A 20,048-nucleotide genomic window follows, 5' to 3' on the forward strand; every position below is an offset into this window, starting at 1 on the left:
CATTATCACAGGCCAAACAGGAATCACATGACGGGAAGGAGTATGACGGGGACAGGTGTGGAAGTTGTTCTTGTAAAGCTACTGTAGACTCAAAGATTAAACCAGTAACACTTATTTAATGACTACATAAATGTGTCAGAAAAATGAGATTACAAGGCAAATTCATGCTGAAACCATCTTCATGATGGTTCTCAGTGGAGAGTCTGTTAGATGAGATCACACCACACTCACTGTACATCGGACACCACACCAGTATATGATGTACTATTGCCACCTGCAGGCCAAATGGTGGTGGTCTAAATGTTCAGTTGTAAGTCAAAGCCACACATGAGAGGTCACAAGCACTTTTATTAAGTCGCAAAGACAGAGTTTCCTTCCCTGTTTGGAAATATGCAGCTGCACAATATATCAACATGTAAATAAAAAATGATGTAAAATGAATAGCTTTAATAGCTCATGTGCTCCTTCAGCTGTTTTCAACAATAACAGACTGATTAAAAAAAAAGAGTACATTTACAGGGTTTTCTCTCCTGCTCAACAAATTACACAGCTGTGCAAATAACAATAAAACTGTAAACGGAATAAAAATAACAACAGACCAACTTGCTCTGACTACTGAGGTAGACAGTTCTTTACTGCCTTAGTTATATATAACTATATTATGTGGTTTATGGTACTGTTGTAAATGCTTCCCTCCGAGCGCGTTCGGCTGGCCAATGACGTTGCGTGAGCAGCAGTTAGAAAAGAAACATTGGTGCTTCACAGGCCTCAGAGGAAGCCTTCTCCAAATAATTGTTTTCTTTTCATAAATCAGATCATCTTTTGGCAATGTAGACAGGCACTGTGTCTCCCTCCATGGTGCAGGAGAAATTGTGAGTAGGGCCAGGATTGCATAGAGAGTGTGAGAGAGGAGAGATGTTGGAGAGAACACTGGCTCGGCTTTGTGGACGAAACAGATCATGTATTTTAAAGCAACATCAAACTATATTGATATAAATTATATACATCCTATAACTTGTTTGAAAATGTATCTATATACTGTAAAAAGCCAATATACTGCGAAGTATCTCTTAATAAAGTAAAATCTTTAGACACAGTTTAATATTCACATATGGGTAAAAGCACTCATGAAGCATTCGTATTTTCAACAGATACAATGATAAGCTTCCATAATTTATATCATTTGCCATATATTGTTCCTTTTTGATTTTGTCTTTAATTTATGGGAATTTGGCACAATGGAACCAACAATTATTGGAACTGCATTTGTACAAATATAATACTCCTAGTTTTACAGAAACATGTACAGTGACATTGTCTAGTGGAAAAGTCATAAGTCTAGTAGCACCATTTACATGCCCTTGGTTATAACTTTGAAGGAAACCTTGACTTGTAGACCTCAATGTGAGGTAAATATCCTTATAAATATCATTTATAAATCATAAAGTTTGTTAGACAACAATTGAGCATTGAGCTTTGATCTGTCTGAAAAAGATCAGCATGTGGTGCTGCTGCAGCATGGTCACCAATTCTAGCTTAAAGTAAGCTCCCTCCTCCAACCACTACAAGAAGCCCACTACAAGAGAAGCCCAATAACAAAAGGTAATATAGCAAAAATGTAATCTTGTGATACTTAAAGTAGTTTTCATGATACATAATATGCACATTACAGATGCATTTGTGTTTCAACAGTGTTTCACATGTTGACTAATACTGGGATCAGACTACAGGAATTCAACCCGATTTTGACATAATTTTGTAGCTAACATATTTCCAGCAATTGGCCCAAATATGAGCATCAGGAACGAGGATTAGGCTTTGTAGTGTGACATAATCAAAGAACAGCAATGCGGCGTCTGGGACGTCCCACAACAAAGTCTAGAATGTCAGAATTTTTTGTATTTCCCTGCCTAGCCTGACAACTCCTACAATGTCTTCTTTGATGTTGATCAATGGGATGACAGAATGTTCTCTGGCACACATATGTAAACATAGTGAAGAGAAGGAAGGATACTGCTGTTGCAGCTGTCAGGTGGAACAATGAAACAGAGTAAAGGATCATTGAGCTGTGGCAACAATACTCCTGCCTTTACATGCCATACAGCTAACCTGGTAGCTAACTACACTTATGTAAAGTTCTTCACATTCATTTCCTAAAGCTCTCTTTGAAGGACAGATAGCCCACATACTGTCTTCTTCGTGACACCCAGGAACAGGTCCACCATAATTTTAAAAATAATCTGCCTTTTCTTTTTCTTTTCTAAACACATAACCACCATAGTGCTTCTGTTTCTTGACCTTCCTCCTCAATGACCTAAGAACTGCAAGGACATGAACAATGATTGGTCAGTGTTGCCAGTCTCCCAACCAAGACACTTCCTGAATTCATGGCAATATTATTAAATGTCATAATCATGACTTGTAATCTTTATAGCCATAAAACCCTTCACAAATGATGTATAGACAAACATCATGATACACTGTTACAGTGAACGCAGCAAGGAACATGACTAACAGTAGCTAGGTTGTGGGTTAGCAAACTGTCACTACAATTGCTGCTGTGAAGCTAACCAGACACTATCACAAACATTAGCAAACAGGACAAAACAATACTGACCTATTGATTCTGTGAAACCACAAAAATAAGTCAATGTTCCAACTTGAGCCTCGTCAACTCTCGGAGGTCTCTCTACCACTGAAACTCATTTACCTGATGTAAGAACTTTTGTCTCAATCTTGGTTCTTCAGATCTTCTCCTCTTTGGCTGTTTCTCGGCCATCTCTCCTTCTTGACAATGCCTGGAGCTCAGCCGTAGCGCCTCCCCTTCCCCCTGTCCTGTGCACAAGCACAAACGCCCCTGTTGCTGACTGCCTGGAAGCGTTGTGTGTCTTGGTCTGAGACCCGTAGACATGTAATAGAGAGCTAGCGAACCGTAATAGAGAGCTGGCGAACATAGAAATATTCTTATGTGTGTTTTACAAGAAATTTTATACTGAAACTGAATTTAAGGTTTGCAGGAGAGCAGAAAAAAATGCTTTATTAATCACTTTAGGCTCTACAGCTGTCCACAGTGACATTCAGTGTATTTTAATTGAAAAGTCAACTAGTCAGTGGAAGCTCTATCACATACATTCTTCCCCTCTCTCTTTTTTACACATGTACACACACAAAATACTGAAAGTAAAAGAGTCTCTAGATGAATGGTGAATGATTCACTGTAGTTTCTTCAGTTTACAGTGTGGATCCTCCAGTAGATCACAGAGCTTCTTCACTGATGAATCTCCTAGTTTGTTCCAGCTCAGATTCAGTTCTATCAGGTGTGATAAGGGGTTGGATTCCAGAGCTTTAACCTGAGCAGTACAGCCTTCACCATTAATTTTGCAGTCATACAGCCTGCAGAAAGAGAAAAACTCCTCACACTTACAGCTCAACACACAAAGAGCACAATACAGAGCAAAGGCCAGTTCAGAGCAAAAACACCTGAATTTTCAGTCATTTGTCTAACATAAGAGAAATTTTTGTATTTTTAATTACTGTTTCAGTCCAGACTGGCTTCACTAGATGCACATTTTTAATTTGTAAAATATGAGCCCTTCATGATATTTTTTAAGCATCAAGCCTATTTTTTTCATTTGCAAGTGAGTAAAGCACAACCTCAATTGAAATCATACAATCTGATGTTTTATAGCATTACAGAATGTATGAAAAATAAATCTATGCCTATACAATATTTTGGTGTTGTTGCCATTGCAACAGTCTACAGAGGCAGCTGTTTTTTTAACCTGACACCAACAGTGGCAAAAACTTGTGACTGGAACTTTGTTGCAGTACACAACTCTGTTGTTTGTGTCACTGTTGAACCTGCTTTAAAAATGTTTAAACAAAAGAGAACAGACAAAATACAACTGACTTCATAACTCAATGAAAAAATAAATACATTTACAACTGTTTAAAAAACAGTCATGCAAAATGTAAATAATATTAGAATGCAAAGACATGCAAATAATTTAAACTCTATATTTAAATTTTACAAATTCTTACAACTAAGTGTTTGAGAAAAATATATGCCCATTATAGACAGGGGCATGTTTACCACTGCGTTGCATCATCACTTCATGTAACAAAATTCTGAAAGGGTTTTTGCGAATGAAGAGACAAATTGCTTTCAGTTTTGACCACTTTCAGTTTTGAAAGTTTTTTTTTCATTCCCGCTTGATATAGGATACAGCTGCTCAACAGTTTCGGGCCAAATATTATCACTGAGTGTGTTTACATGCACTTAATAATCCCATCAAAATCAGATTTCTGATTGTAATTCTGATCTATAATCTGATTATTCAAGTACCATGTAAACAGCATACTCTGATTTCTTAGATCAGATTAAGGCCTAGAAATCTGATTGGTAAAACTAATAAAGAGAGCAGGATTTTAACTCATTAATCAGATTTCTCAGCGCATTATAGTCTCACTCTGATTTCTTTCGGTTTTCTCAATATACACGTGTGAAAACAGACCACTGTATCTCAAATAGCAAATAGCAAACTCAGCACCCAAAACACTTCTGAAGTGATGCTGAAACCAACTACATGCTTGACAAAATTAAGGATTTAAATATTCTTCATCATCTAGATGTATATTCATTTTTTTCTGCTAAAGTGACTCAATGTTAAAAAAAAGATGAGTTTAACATTATGCTTGCATCATGTCTTATTCTGTGAGTTTCCTGCCTAGTTGCAAAGCAGAAAATCTGATTACTGTCTGCCTCATACAGACCTGGAGTTTTCCATTATCCGATTACCCAAGTGCATGTAAACATGAACATTTTACTGACAGAATATTATTTCCTACAGTGATCAGATTTTTAAGAGCATGTAAACACTATCTCTGTTATACAGTAGTACAGATTAATACATAGCATCATTTTCAGGTGCTCACTTTTGTTCAGTTATGCAACCAGCATCACTTGGCAAGCAATGTCACATCATCAGCATTATGTCATGCTCACATACATAAAATTAATGGAGCAACAAGGTCAGATGTCAAACTGAATGACTTTTAGAAATTAAATTTCACACATTCAGTTGTACATTAAAAACTATATCAGTTTCAGATTTTATACTGCTCTCTTATAAATCAGATGGTATGATTCAGATTTATAGATGTAATATGAGTAACTCACTGTAGTTTCTCCAGTTTACAGTGTGGATCCTCCAGTAGATCAGAGAGCTCCTTCACTCCTGAATATCCTAGTTTATTGACACTCAGTTTCAGCTTTCTCAGGTGTGGCGAGGGGTTTGATTTCAGAGCTTTAACCAGAGCAGCACAGCCTTCACCTGTAATTTTGCAGTTAACCAAACTGCAAAGAGAAGAAAACTCCTTACACATACAACTCAACACACACACACACACACTTTCATGATGTTTTTTAAGCATCAAGTAAATCTATGCTTACACAATATTTTGGTCTTTTTGGCATTGCAACAGTTTATGGAGGCAGCTGTTACCTGACATCACTAGTGCCAAAAACTTGTGATTAAAATTGTGTTGCAGTAAACAATTCTGCTGTTTGTGTCGCTTTTTTAACCTTAAAATTGTTTAAATAGAAAAGAACATAAAAAACAATTTACTTTGTATGTCAATGATAAATCAAATATATTGACATATAGTACTGTGAAAATGTATTTGCCTTTTCCCAGTTTTTTTCTATCTATTGAATATTTGTCACACTTGAATATTTCTCATCATCAAACTACATTTAATATTAGACAAAGATAACCCAAATAAAACACAAAACAGTTGTTTTTAAATGATGATTTCATATATCGAAGGAAAAATGCTGCTCAGCCCTACCTGGCCCTATGTGAAAAAGTAGTTCAATTCAAATTCAATTGACTGTTGGGTTTATTTTCACTGGCCACACCCAGGCATGATTACTGCCAGACCTGTTGAATCTAAATCAAGAATCTTAAAAAGAATCTGTCTGGCAATGTGAAGCAGGCTAGAAGGTCTTAGCACATGATGCCACATTCTAAAGAGATTCAAATACAGATATGAAACAAAGTCTTTGGGATCTACTAGTTTGAAAAGGGTTACACAGTCATTGCTAAGGCTCTGGGACTCCAGAGAACCACAGTGATAGCCATTATCCACAATATGGAGAAAATTTTGAATAGTGGTGAACCTTCCCAGGAGTGGCCAGCCTGCTACAATTTCACCGAAAGTACATCAACAATTCATCTAGGAGATTACAAAACAACTCAGGCAATCATATAAAGAAATGCAGGCCTTACTTGCCACAATTAAGGTCAATGTACACAATTCGACAATAAGAAAGACACTGGGCAAAAAAGGATTGTCTCACATTTGCCTTACACTTTTTCGTCAGCAGCACATCTACCGAGGCTGATTCTGTTACATCAGCTAAAATCTCATTTTTCTTGAAATCCAGAGAGTGTCGACACTCATCCAGATCATCTAAGATGAACACGACTGTGTAGTCAGCACAGTTTATTAAGTCTATTAATTGAAATTGTTTCATTTCTGGAAAAAAAGAGGTGAAGAAGATCAATCAGACTGAGCTTTTTTTTTTTATCAAATTCAGCTCCCTAAAAGGAAGTGGAACCCAGTCCAGAATGAACATCTGCACAGAGACTGTTTTTCCAATTCCAGCGATTCCTCTTGTCAGCACAGGTCTGATGGGTTTGTCTTTTCCAGGTATAGGTTTGAAGATGTCATTCCTTTTTATTGGTGTCTTGTTTTGGTCATCTCCTGGATGTTTCTATCTGTTTCACTTCATGTTCATTATTGACCTCTCCACTCCCACCTTCTGTGATGTTGAGCTCTGTATAAAGCTTATTCAGAAGTGTTGAGTTTCCATGATCTGACAGTCCTTTATTTATACTCCTAAATGTCTTCTCCAGTTCATACGTGTGTGTTTGTTTACACACAGTGACAAATTCTGATAAGCAGACACAGAAAAACATTGTAGTGTTTAGCAATGTATATGTTAGGTTTCAGTGTAACCCTCTTCAAGCTGCCAATTAATTTTTTTTATAAAATCTCCAGAAACTTTGCATGAAATACACTAATAATAACAAACACAAAAATTAAAATAAATATCATAAAACAGAAAAATGCAAAATTTACACAACATGAAAATAACCAGCAAACATGAAGAGCAAACACACACTGGAAGGATGAGCAAAGAAAATAAAATGTTTTGCACGGAAGGTGGCACCGATTAAAGAGTAAAGCTACACAACACACAGATGAGGGGGATGGGAAGGGGGTGGTTTATAAGCAGCGTTCCTACCACGTTATACATAATGGTTCACATTATACATAAAGTAGTGTTCATTTCATGTTATACTGTCAGCTTCCTGTGGGTGATAATAAAAGAAAAGTGAAGAATATTTATATTTGTTTTTAACCCTGTAATAGTTATTGAAAATTAAAATCGTGAAGTAAAACTACCTCACAAGTAACAACAACAATAATAATAATAAATAATAGGTTTATAGAGCACTTTTCATGCTGGTGGCAGCTTAAAGTACTTTACAGACAGGTGATAAAGCTTAACAGTAATAGAAGAAAACTATTAGCAGTCATTTAAAATTATATTTCAATGACACAGATCAGAACTTAAAAAGATAAATACCAAAGAAATGCATAGAATTTTAATTAAAGGCAAAATCAAAGAGATACTTTTTCAAATGTTTCCTGAAATTGTGCACTAAGCATGACTGTCTAATAAAGGTCAACTGAGCTCCACAGTTTGCTGTGTTTTACGGAAGGTGTTTGCAAAAGGTCAGCATCTGCAGATCTAAGATCTCGTGCTAGAACATAAACAGACAGACATTCTGTGATGTAAATGCTACTTTAAGATCATTTAGTGTCTTAAAAACTAGTGGCAGAAGTTTAAACTCTCTCTAAAAGATCCAGGCGGTCAGTGCAGTGTGTAAATGGGGTGATATAAGCTCTCTGTGTTGGTGCTGTGAGGATCCGTGCTGCTGTGTTCTGTACGGGTTCTAGAGGATGGACTGTTTTCTCCAGTAAGATCATTGCAGTGATCGACACTTCTTTTTTATTTAAACATTAACTCAAGTAAACACATTATAGTTTAATTCAACTCAAAAAAGTAATGTCACAGGGGAAAATGGACTAATTTTTTACTTTCCACCTCTGTTGAAAGAAAAAACAAAAAAACAGCACATGTTGATTTAAGCTTGTCTATGCTGGTTCATTTTGGCTCAGCTGGTCACCCAGCATATCAGCATCCAAAACACAACATCTGCTGGTTTTGCTGGTGACCAGCAGTGGTGTCCAAGCTGGATTTTCTAGCAGGGACCTCTGGTAGTGGTAATGAGTAGAAAGAAATCTGTGCTCCACATTTACATATAATTTAAACTGATTTCTGTCAAATACAGGTTCTGATAAACTTTTAATGTATATAAACTCACTAACTTAAAAACTCAGACTTCTCAGACTTTATCACTCACCTCCATATATGCTGTTTATTACTGTCAGTGATCCCTGAACAGTGTTTCCGTCGATCACAGGAGCACAGGTGGTTCCTCCTGTCTCAGCTGTAATGTTGGTCTGGACAGGAGCTCCGTGATCTGGAGTCTGAATTTCCATCTTCAAATAGTCATCTAACCAGAAAGTAAATGCAGGCTGTTCAGACTTCAGTAAATATCTTTCTGCTTTTTCTCTAAAGGTTATTATTGACAGTCTCTTTGCCAAACAGATGCTGCTGAAGACTGGACTTTAACCCGGTCTGGATAGGAAGTTCAACACTTCCTGTCTGGAAAACTGCAGGTGTGCTCACACACTCAGATCACTGGGCGGGACAAGGGACTTTTGTTTCTTCAGCGAGGCCTGGAAGGCAGCACTTCCTACAAGGCAGCACAACACTACTCTGGCCCATTCAGCTCTGAGCCAACCATGCCCAACAGCTAATTAGCATAACATCTAAGTTTTTGAAAACACTCTCAACTACAGTGGAGGATCTTTGGACCCAGTAAGTTGAAATCAATTCAGTCATTTATGTACCTCTCTACACTACAAAGTAAAGACCTTTCTTAATATTTGTATTGTTTTGGTAAAGAAAGAATGTCATATTTAAAGAACAGCTGTGCAACTAGCTTGTATTTAGCTAGTTAGTTTGGCATTGAGTTCTGTTTAGCATGCTAACCTTGGCTAGCTTCAACAACAAATTGAATGTCAGTTTTAATTTTTGTACTCACAATTTAAACAGGGGAATTATGCTTTAGTTACTGCTTACCACAGAGCTGCTAAGAAAAAAGGGAGGCCTCTTGAGCTGATATCAAGCACCAGGTGCCTCAAAGACTGATACAATTCAATGGATACCTTCTAGTAGAGAAATCTTATGCCTGATAGGCTGGATAATAATGCAAAGGGTCTCTCAGGCTGACAGCAATTGGCAAATACTTATGAGTCTGATAAAAAATGAACTGGAAGTCTTCAAGACCGATGGCAAAATTTTTTTTCTGACAGGCAGAAAAGGCTGCTAAAAAAATTGTGACAGCTCCCATGCTACTAAGACAGAAGGTCTCCCTGGCTGATAAGTGCCAGGTACCTGAATGGCTGATTAACAAAAAATTGATACCTTCTAAATAAGAAACTATACACCTCAACATCTGGTAGCTCTTGTGCAAAATCCCACAAGACTGAAAATTAAAATACATGAGCCTCCCAGGCTGTTGACAACTGACAAATATTATAAGGCTAATACACGAGTGGAGGCCTCAAAGTCTGATGGCAATAAACTGAAAGCAGCCAAGCTTTTACATATTAGGCTTTATGACAAGAATTTGAGAAAAGGTACTTTTTAAAAAAAATACCATTTTAAATTCGTGACTGTTGAATTTCTATCCTATTTCTAATAAATGTTGTATATGCTTCTTAGAGTTGCTAGCTAGCTAGCTAACTGCACTTGTGGAAGCCAAGCTAATGTTATCAGGCTAAGTTAACAGCACTGCTGGAAGACCGGCTCAGTTTCAATTAATTTATGCTAACCCACAATAAAGAAAGGCTCAAATCACAGCAAGAGACGTGGAATAATTAGTGTTGGAGTGTCAAAAAAGAAGAAACTAACCAGGTTCTGTGATGTTTGAAGTTGTTAGCTTGCTGGCTAATAGCCTAAAGGCTTCCTACACCACTGACCAGGATTGCTGTTTCTCTCACACAGATTTAGAGGATAAAAGCTTCTATCTACCTCTACCTCTAATCTGAGAGAGGCATGGAGTGTTTGGTGCTGGAGTTAATTTACAGTTAAAATAGCAAGTTAGCTAGTTATTTCAACTGAGGTGTGCTTTGGTAACTAGCTGCCAAATTATTTTACATGCTTAAACTCCTACATCAGACTAATGTTCATGAAATCTCTGTTCTCTCTTCTCTTCATATCATCACTTTACAGAGGTGGGTAAAGTGACAAGTAAGTCTCAAGTCTTGACACTCCCGAGTCAAGTCCCAAGCCAAGACAGTCGAGCCTCGATTCAAGTCTCGAGTTAAAGTCATTACAGGTGAGTCTTATGTCCTCACGTCCTAACCTTCGAGTCCTAAGTAAGTCAGTCTGCCTTCTTCAGCTAATTTAAGCCCATTTCAACACTGAACACCAAAAATAATGGTACGGATGAAATACAGCATGTTAGTACTATGTGGCTGTATAATTTTTTTTACCCTTTCAGATAAAATCTGTTTGTTTTTATAAGTGAAAGCCATGTTGTAGCTTTACAGGAAAAGCCAAAAACTTTAACTTTTGTTGTACGTTAATGTAAAAAGGTTTTATTCCAAGTGAGTTTGGAGAACTTCTGTTGGTCCATTCATCATGAAAATGTAAAGGACTGATGCCGGGTTCAAACCATGTGTAAAAGTAAAAATCAACAAAAAGGCAGTATATGTGTATATAAGTGACGTGACGATAGTTTTCCTCAGAGTTCAAGTCATTTAGTCCAATGAATGATGCCATACTGTCTGATGCCTGAGTACTGATGCTGAGGTCTGAAGATGTCCTAACATGTACACCGTAGACTCGCCTGGCGTGAATTAACATATTTGTTTAACTTGAAAACAAAAACACAAACTGGGACATTAAAAATAAATTGGCAGATGGCACAGATGTTTGTTTCCATTTGCCTTTTTATTCTGACACTTAAAAGGCATCCACGCTAAAAACTGAATCGCAAACTGTCACTTTGCTATTGATTTATTTATTTATAAATTTTGCATTTTCATATTGTCCGATATGCAGCCTATTGCTAGGGAAAAAAATAATGACATAAACATTGTATTTTGACTTTAGTTTTGACACATATTATATAATTTAATGAAAAAAAAAGGCAAAGCCAAAGTGAAGCCTGGATATTCTTTTCTCTATTAGCTTTTCCATTTTAGATATGACCATGAAATACCAGAATAATGACTAAAATGAAATGACAAATAGCTGTTTTAAATTTGTTTTTATTTTTGTCACAAACGACTCGTGCTTTTATGAAAAATTAAATTGTAAATGTATGTACTTCATGTCATTTTCAATTTTGGTAGTACATTTGTGCCAATGTTTGCAAAAAGAAATAGCAAATTAGCTAATGTTGCTGCCTCTGATATACAGCCACTGTGCTGTTTAGACAACACAATAAAGCAGGAATTATGCATTTTGTAGTGTTTCTGCATGAAACTTTTAGCATACCGGTCGATTCTGAGAGTCAATTCTAGTTTAAAATAAGGTTCTTCCCCCTCACTTACAACAAGAATCCCACTAAAAATGGGGAAACACTGATTTAAAAGTAAAGGTGGGATAATTTGGAAAAGACAAAGTAGTGCCAAATTTAAAATACTATCAAAGACTAATTTCACATATTGTGCTTTATTAAATATAATGAAATAGGACTAATTATACTCTCTTTGTAATCAAACAGGCAGTTCGGAAATTTGCGTTTTGAAGTACTGACACTGTTAGATTATTGCCCAACGCTTTGTTTCAGTTAAGTGTCAGCAAAAATGATAGTGGAGTTCATTACAGCGTGTATTCTCTTTATCATTGTAACTTATTTGATTAATTGTATTTAATGATAGCTAATATTACTGGCATTAGTTTGTTTTTGTGCTTTTTCTACTCTGTCTCAATTTGAAACAGCTAAACAACAGGTACGTTCAGTCAACCAGCACTTTCTCAAAGTTCAAGCAAAGGGTCAATATAAGTGCAACAAGTGCAAAAATGGTGAGAATAGCAGTTTTAAAAATGAATGAAATATTTTGTGTGGTTCATTGTATAACTGGTGTGTGCAATAATGTGCAGCTCAACTGCACCCTTGACACTCCAAAACCCTTTGCGTTGTGTTACCGGTGGAGAACAAGAAGACTGGACACACTCAGAATCAGAATCAGAATCAGAATCAAGCTTTATTGGCCAGGTATGCTTACGCATACAAGGAATTTGGTTTTGGTTACAGGAGCTCACAGTGCACAGTATCAGACAGACATTTACATGTAGTGAATAAAATAAAATAAAACATGCATTCCTACCATCACTCACTCAAACACACACACACACAGTCATACCTGTAAACCTTACATTGTGCAAAGTATGAGTCTAAAGTTAAAGTGCTGAGTGCAGCAGCAGTTAAAGGGGTGTATTGTGGCAGAGAAAAGGATCAGTGAGGTAACAGTCAGATAAGTGGGGTAATAAGGCAGGTAAGTAAGATGCTAGAATAAAACACGGGTTTCAGGCGGCAGTTCCAGAGGATGGAGTTGACTCAGATACTATATACCAGTATTCTGCCACACGACTGGAATTTTATTCTCTCGCTCTCTTTCTCTGCATACAAAATGAAAGGCAAAAGCACAGCACTGAATGAATTCTCTGTCTCTCACATGTACAAAGGCTGTGAGGAAAAAAGAGGCCATTTAAGCCTGAATGGCAGCTGTAAGTTACATTCATTGGTTTAAAAAATCGCTGCCCTCGATAAAACACTCTCTTACGCTAATAGTAGTCACAGAATCAAAGTTGTCTTACTCTTAGTAACATTAAACATCTTAAATAAGCATCTGAATGCATGAAAAGTGCTTTGAACAACCTTAAAACAACTTTTCTCTACAGAGAGCTCTAAAAACACCTACCTATCCTCTCAGTTATTGCCACGAACTCAGTACAGTGAGCAGTCCAACAACAATAACATCGCCAATCGAGCCTCGACATTTCAAAATAATGAATGACTTCAAATAAACTATCCCTGATGTAAAATCAACCAAAAAAAGGAGAAAATAAATAAAAGATATTTACCAAAATAATGGACAAAAGCAGAGAAGGATTTTATGTGAAATAAAATAAAAAATAAATCTTCTTCCACATCCATTACAATTGCACCATATTTTAGGAGTTATATTTTTTATGCCATATCATGGTCAAAATATCTAAATATCAAAATATCTAAAAAGCTGGGGTTGTTTTTATGCCTTTCATGAAATATTTCATGTTCCGTTACCCACACTGTGCTGATTGTATGTACATGTATATGTGCAGATTCAAAACACTGCAAACCGTTCATTTCAGTGGGTAGTACAAATGGAATCAGAACTTCATGGGTCAAAAATTGCAGTTCATAAAAGTTCATATACATTTTCTATCAAATTAAAAAAACTATAACAGCTATGGCTAGCTAAATGACAGGCAGAGTTCAAGTACTATGCAAAGCCAGATACAATAACAAAGGTAACTAATGACTCATTTCTGTTTGGTCGAGCTCTTCCAGCGTGCTTCGCTGTATGATTTTACATAAACTCACTTGTAGGTTTACTTTAATAAACATGGCTCATCTTTGCATGTTAATAGACATCCACAGAAATAACAGACATATTTCAGCAGTAAAGGAACAAGACACACATTAGGATGTAGAAACTCATTGTGTGTGTGTGTGTGTGTGTGTGTGTGTTTGTGTTGTCCTCTCAGTGTTGGAGACTTATAACTTGTCAGGTATGTTTAATGCTGTGAGACAGAAAACAGACAAAACAATCAGATGAGAGCAAACCCATTACTAAGGGTTTCAGAAAATATCAATACACTCCAGCATCGCAATATTATGTTTTATGATATTGGATTGATTCACAGTATCAATTTTTAATTAATAGTTTACATGTAAAGATTTGTGGCAGACATTTATTCATAACAGACATTTTGTGTTGTGTTTAAACCGTGTTGTTTATTAAATAGCGATGATGTGAAGATGATGAAGAAGTCTCCGCTGACACCGTCTTGCTCATATAAGATGTTTATTACAAAGTAAAACAGTATCATATCAAGCACTATAAAGTACTTGAGAGGGGATCCGTGCCAATTCTAAAGTGTTCCCCTCCAGAACAATATAGCCAATGGCTTATATAGGGTGCTTGTTTTCAAAAAAGGGAACGGAACATATGGCCCTTTTTAAAATGATCTCATCTGTCTGGAACTAAGAGAGGAAGGGAAAGAGGCCCACCCCCTATGGGGCCTTTGGACCAGGGGCCCCCTAACTTAAACATTCCAAACCTGCAAAAACAGAACACATGGAACTCCTAGATACTACAACATCAACTTATACTGAAAGTTAAGAGTGTTTTTGACTTCTTCTGTAAGGCCACTCTTTTAAAGATACTACAACCGCTAGATAGCAGTGTTGTTATCTGTCTTCAGCCATTAGAGTCTTCCACTTCAATGTAAACACGTAGTGTAAGGGTGCACCCTAATTTGTGGGGGGCAAAAGGATCTGAAAATATATAAAAGAAGACTTTTTTGGATTTTTTTATGAAATGATCTAGAACATTTTTAAATTTTGTGTAGGCTATTTCCAGAGGTGGGAACAAGTCACTAAGCTGCAAGTAATAAGTAAGTCTCAAGTCTTCACACTCAAGTCCTGAGTCAAGTCCCAAGTTGAGTCTTGACTCAAGTCCTGAGTCAGTGAAAGTGAGTCTCAAGTTGAGTCCCAAGTCAATAGTCCTAATCTTCGAGCTCTAAACAAGTCAGTATGCATTCTTTAGCTAATTTAAGGCCATAACACTGAATAATGGTGACAGTACTGTAGCCTTTTAATGACAGTATGTTATACCAGTGTATGGCTGCAAATAATTTTTATTTATTTATTTTTTCCCTTCCAACTAAAAGATCAACAGGACAGGCATACTTTATACACAAGGAAAACAAACATTAACTTAATTTTAAAAATTATATTTGAAGATAACTTTTGGGAACATTTGGCACACAGGATTAAAATAAATGCTAGCTCAACCCTAAACCTAGCTTAGCCAACAAAAAACAACTGCTAGGTCAAACGAATTTAGCTAACAACAGAAACCAAAACAATCAAGCTGAACAAAATTCACAGACAAGACAGTAAAATGATGGTGAATGTACAAAACTGAAGTTGACTTTACTTCACCAGCTTATTTGAATTTTCTGTTCTGAAACAAATGAATTCACATGCTAAACAAGAGTCCCATCTGCAGCCAGACTCTCCACTTTTCTTCAACTTTGGGTCTCAAACCTTCCCGAGTCGTGAGACTGAATTCCGAGTCAGAGTCCGAGTCATTGGTGTTGAAGCCAAAGTCGAGTCCTAAACATGTTTTCGCATCTAGTTCACTTGTTAACGTCTGCAGCAGAGTTTGGGTTTTTGTAACATTATACACTTGTATGCACAAGTTTGGGTACTCCTTACACACATATGTAAGTTGTAACAGCTAGGAGCTCTGCCAGATTTGAGTAATCAGATTTCTTTCAGATATTTAGAAAATTTTTATTATTAAACAGAAGAGTTAGATGTACCTACTGCCACTGACTCCAAAGCAGCAGGAGCACTTGAAGTACAGAAGTACAGGCTGTAAGTAAGACCTGAGACGGAGCTAAATTTGAGGATTGTTAGTACGATTCTATGCATGTGCATTGAACAAAACTGTGGAAGAAACATCAGTATATACTATTTTATATAGTGGACAAGGTTGCAAAAACTTGGGGTAGTTTTTCTGTAAGGATTAGTAAAGGTGAGCATGGTTATGTGCTGCTTATTAACAGCAAGGTGAGGAAGGAGCAATTTGTGATGGTATTAATATATTATTTACATTTGTGGTGTAAAGGAAACGACATTTGCTTGCATATATACTCTAGAAGGGCAGAGTTTATGCTTGTGTTTCAATTGTTGCATGTTTGTTTCTGCAGATATTTATTTGGAACTTTCTGGAATGTAGAACTGATTTGAGTTTCTGTCTAGAATTCTCTGTAGAATCTAGAAATGTTAATTGTAACTAGAAAGGTTATGTAACTGTTCCAAATTCAGTATAACTGAGAAGGTTTTACAACTAGGATCAGGCCGTAACAGAAAATGAGAGTGGGCGCTCTCCCCAGACCTGCTGCCAGACCAAACAGTGGACACTACTGAAACCAGAAAACTGCAGGTTTATTTAAGTGTTCATCAAAGTATGCAAGTTTGCAAGAGGCAAAAGAGGTGATGGCTTCAAGGACGAAAGTATGTCAAAATAACAAAAAACTACTAATTATTACTAAAAAACTAACCTCGAAATAAAGGAATCAAAAACATGTAAGATTACCCTAACATCCTACACTAAAAACAAGAAGTGGTGGACGAAGTACACAAATCATGTACTTGAGTTAAAGTAGAGATTCCAAAGGTAAAATATTACTCCAGTAAAAGTAGAAGTTCCTCCCTTTGGACCTCCACTTGAGTAAACGTACAAAAGTATTTGCCTTCAAATGTACTTAAGTATCAAAAGTAAAAGGACTAAAAGATTACTTTAAGATTTACTTTTAGAGAGAACTCTAATGTCCTATTATCATTTTTGTAACAAGAATCTGCTTCATTAACTCATTTTGGGTGAAAATACTCCAGTGTCTCTCTTGGTAATCCGGTCTTTTAATAGAATGTCATTAATTAGTGACACTGATGTCTATTAAAATTATCATAAGCACAAAACACTGAAGGCGAACAGTTTCCATCAGGTAGAACTGAGTGGCTCTGAAATAACTTTTTGCAAACAAGCAAAGTTTCAGTTTAAGATTTATTTGCAACTTAGTTACAAGTTTAAGTTTAATTAAAACCTGCTTTAAACACAGATTCTCAATGAGTTTTCCTTTAATATACTGCATCTGTAGGTCTCTGTTCATAAACATAAACTAGCCAAAACAAATTTACTACAAAATGAAATAGTGTTTGTATAAATTCAGAAAAAAGACACGTCAGTCACAACTGCATATGAATACATATTTCTATATTGTGGTCTATTTACACAAAGTTAGGTCAGTTCATCATTTATGTTGAATAGACTCCCCCAAAATTTTACGCTGCTGCACTGATGTTGAACTGTGTGCTTGCACTGGGTCGGTATGTCCAACAGGTCAAAACAAGCTCAAAACTAAGTGCTGATTGGTGTTCTTGCTTTGTGCTTCTTTCATTATGACATGTTACGTTTTTATACACACATAAACCAAAATGTTTTCTCATAATGTAGTGGAGTAAAAAGTAAGATATTTGACTTTGAAATGTAGTGGAGTGAAAGTAAAAAGTTACCCAAAATGGAAATACTTCAGTAACGTACAGACACACAAAAAAAAATACTTAAGTACAGTAACAAATTACATTTACTTTGTTACTGTCCACCACTGAAAACAAGGCAAGGTACAGCAAATTTATTTATGTAGCACCTTTCATACACTGCTGTCATTCAAAGTGCTTTACAAATGAGAAAATACAGAGTAAACTTGAATAGAAAAAACAATTAAAGGCAACATTAAAAACATAATGAAAATATGATTCAAACAATAAATTTAAAAGAGAAAGTCATTAAATTAAAAATTAGCATAGTTAAATTAGATTAGGATTTTAAAAACACAGGAGAAAATTTTATTAAAAATAAAATCTAACAGAATCTAACAATCAAATTGAAGCAAAGCGAAGCAGAGCGAAGAGTGTTGGGGCCGGTCTGGACAGGTCCAGACTTCTGGGTCAGATCAGAGGGAAGAGAGTCCTGAATGTCTCCCAGGTGGTGGCTTGGTGACCTGTTTTATATGGATGGGCAGTGGTCAATCACATACCTGCACACAAAGCAACACAAGAGGGAACATTCAAAATAGCAGCACAAGGCACACGAAGGGAATATTATGACCAGGGGTCGTAAAAATGAGCAGCACCTATAGAACTCAGAATTAGAGTGAGGAGCAGTTGCTTGACTTGAATAATCATGTTGTCAGCAGTGCTTGGCTTCCAGTGTGTCCCAATTCAGGGGCTGGATCCTTCAAAGGATGCGGTCTGCGAAGGCATGTCCTTCAAAGGCTGCTTAGACCTGTGAAAGCTGAACCGAAATGATACGGTCTGCTCTCTGTTTACATCACAGCACTGCTCTTCCTGCCCTTACTGCTGCGCCACGCAATGCCGCTCCTGTCAAGTTCTTTTAAAGTTCTTTAAAGATGGAGTTAATTTAATTTTAGTTGTTTATTTTTTCATTTATTAGAGCTGGAGATGCTTCACCACTGGCTACTGATGAGATTGTATTTCTTAACATTTGTATTGTTAACCATTCGCCTTAGTTTAAATCCAATATTTATATTTATATATATATATTTAATTTATATTTAAAAGTGAACTCTTCAGCTGCCGTTCGCATCTCTGTTGATGCCGCCATGTTCTCGAATCCTCACCGGCACACAATGAACCTTGGGGTATGTTGGCTGGTGAAGGATGCACCTGTTGGATCCTTCGTTGCCATGGAAAAGAAGGACACATTTCTCGGCCGCATGTGAACGAGCCTTCAAAATAGCCTAGTCGCGTCGCTGTGATGCAATCAGCCTTCAAATGAAGCCTCCGAAGGACACAGTCCCTGAATTGGGACACACAGTTACTCTAAAAATGCCCATAATCATTATATTTTTTTTTCAATTTATTTTTATTGTGTTATTGTAAGTGAATGTATGTGTATGTGTGTGTAAAGTCACTAAGTCAATCACTCACTGTACTTTCTCCAGTTTACAATGTGGATCCTCCAGTAGATCAGAGAGCTCCTTCACTGCTGAATTTCCTGGTTTATTCCACTTCAGGTTCAGTTCTCTCAGATGTGATACGCGGTTTGATTTCAGGGCTTTAACCAGAGTACCACCTTTATCTGTAATCCTGCATTCAGAGAGTCTGCAGAGAGAAGGAGAAAACACCTCACACTTACAGCTCAACAAGCACTTGAGAAAAATGGTATTACAGAGCAAAAGAGATTCACTGTGCACTGCTGTTTGTCAGGATTAAGATTAATTATTTTAATATTTGAGTTAATGAACAGTTATTTAACAGACGTCCACCTCTAAAAGCTCCCTCACAGAAAGTTATTATATGAAATGGTTATGAATTCACTGCCTGATGTCTGAGACATTGTTTTATGATAGTTTTGATGATTTTGGCCTAAAACATACCTTTAAAATCTATTCATGGAGACACATGCAGGGCATTGTACGGAAAACCACTCTTATATTATTTTGCAATTTACTTTCATGGAACTAACTATTTTTATGTTGTACAGATGGCAACCACTGATTCCTGTCACCACCACTGCAAAGAAATCAGCAAGTTTACACAGAAAGAGTTCTAAAGGTTAAGTACTTGGCCTTGATGTTTATCATTGCTCTCACTGCATATAATGCATATTCTATGCATTATAGCTGGACTTCATACTGCTTCTGCTATACAACACTATGATATGTGGTTTGGCATGTCCAGTATGTGGTGGCATGACATAGTGGTCTATCATGCATATGAACATACTCTAGAAAGATTAAGTATATTCCAACCTGTTCTAGCACCATTACAATGGTCATTTAATTTAGAGCTGATTTCCTTTTCTTTTTTACTGGTTTGTAAATTAATCAATGTTTTAGCAACTTCATACATTTCAGAGAGTCTGACAGATGTTTGATCCAAAACAACATAGAATCAACATGGTGTTTCTGAAACATCCTGAGAATCAAGCCCTTGAAAAGTGAAGTCAGCCTTTTGTTTTTATTGAAC

The 20,048-nt window shown here is 36.6% G+C and overlaps 1 protein-coding gene and 1 long non-coding RNA gene across 3 annotated transcripts; one reads left to right on the plus strand and one right to left on the minus strand.

Moving 5' to 3' along the window:
• Positions 1-3,009: 3,009 nt before the first annotated feature.
• Positions 3,010-8,667, minus strand: LOC118822246 (ribonuclease inhibitor-like). Of its 2 annotated transcripts, none has more exons than XR_005008433.1 (3): positions 8,499-8,609; positions 5,180-5,356; positions 3,010-3,393 (listed from the first exon to the last, which is right to left on the minus strand). XR_005008433.1 is itself a non-coding variant. In XM_036591189.1 (3 exons), the coding sequence occupies exons 1-3, from the start codon at positions 8,635-8,637 to the stop codon at positions 3,213-3,215; spliced, it is 474 nt and encodes a 157-aa protein (XP_036447082.1). In that variant the 5' UTR covers positions 8,638-8,667; the 3' UTR covers positions 3,010-3,212. The 2 variants fall into 2 exon arrangements, 1 of the variants encoding a protein (XP_036447082.1); XM_036591189.1 differs by having other exon boundaries at positions 5,180-5,333; positions 8,499-8,667.
• An 18-nt stretch (positions 8,668-8,685) lies between these two features.
• On the plus strand, positions 8,686-19,608 carry LOC118822257. Its single transcript, XR_005008435.1, has 3 exons — positions 8,686-9,019; positions 10,439-10,544; positions 19,564-19,608. It is a non-coding gene; the product is annotated as an uncharacterized LOC118822257 (long non-coding RNA).
• The last annotated feature ends 440 nt before the right edge of the window (positions 19,609-20,048 follow it).

Source organism: Colossoma macropomum, unplaced genomic scaffold, assembly GCF_904425465.1.
Source record: "Colossoma macropomum unplaced genomic scaffold, Colossoma_macropomum, whole genome shotgun sequence".
In the NCBI taxonomy this organism is placed as follows: domain Eukaryota; kingdom Metazoa; phylum Chordata; class Actinopteri; order Characiformes; family Serrasalmidae; genus Colossoma; species Colossoma macropomum.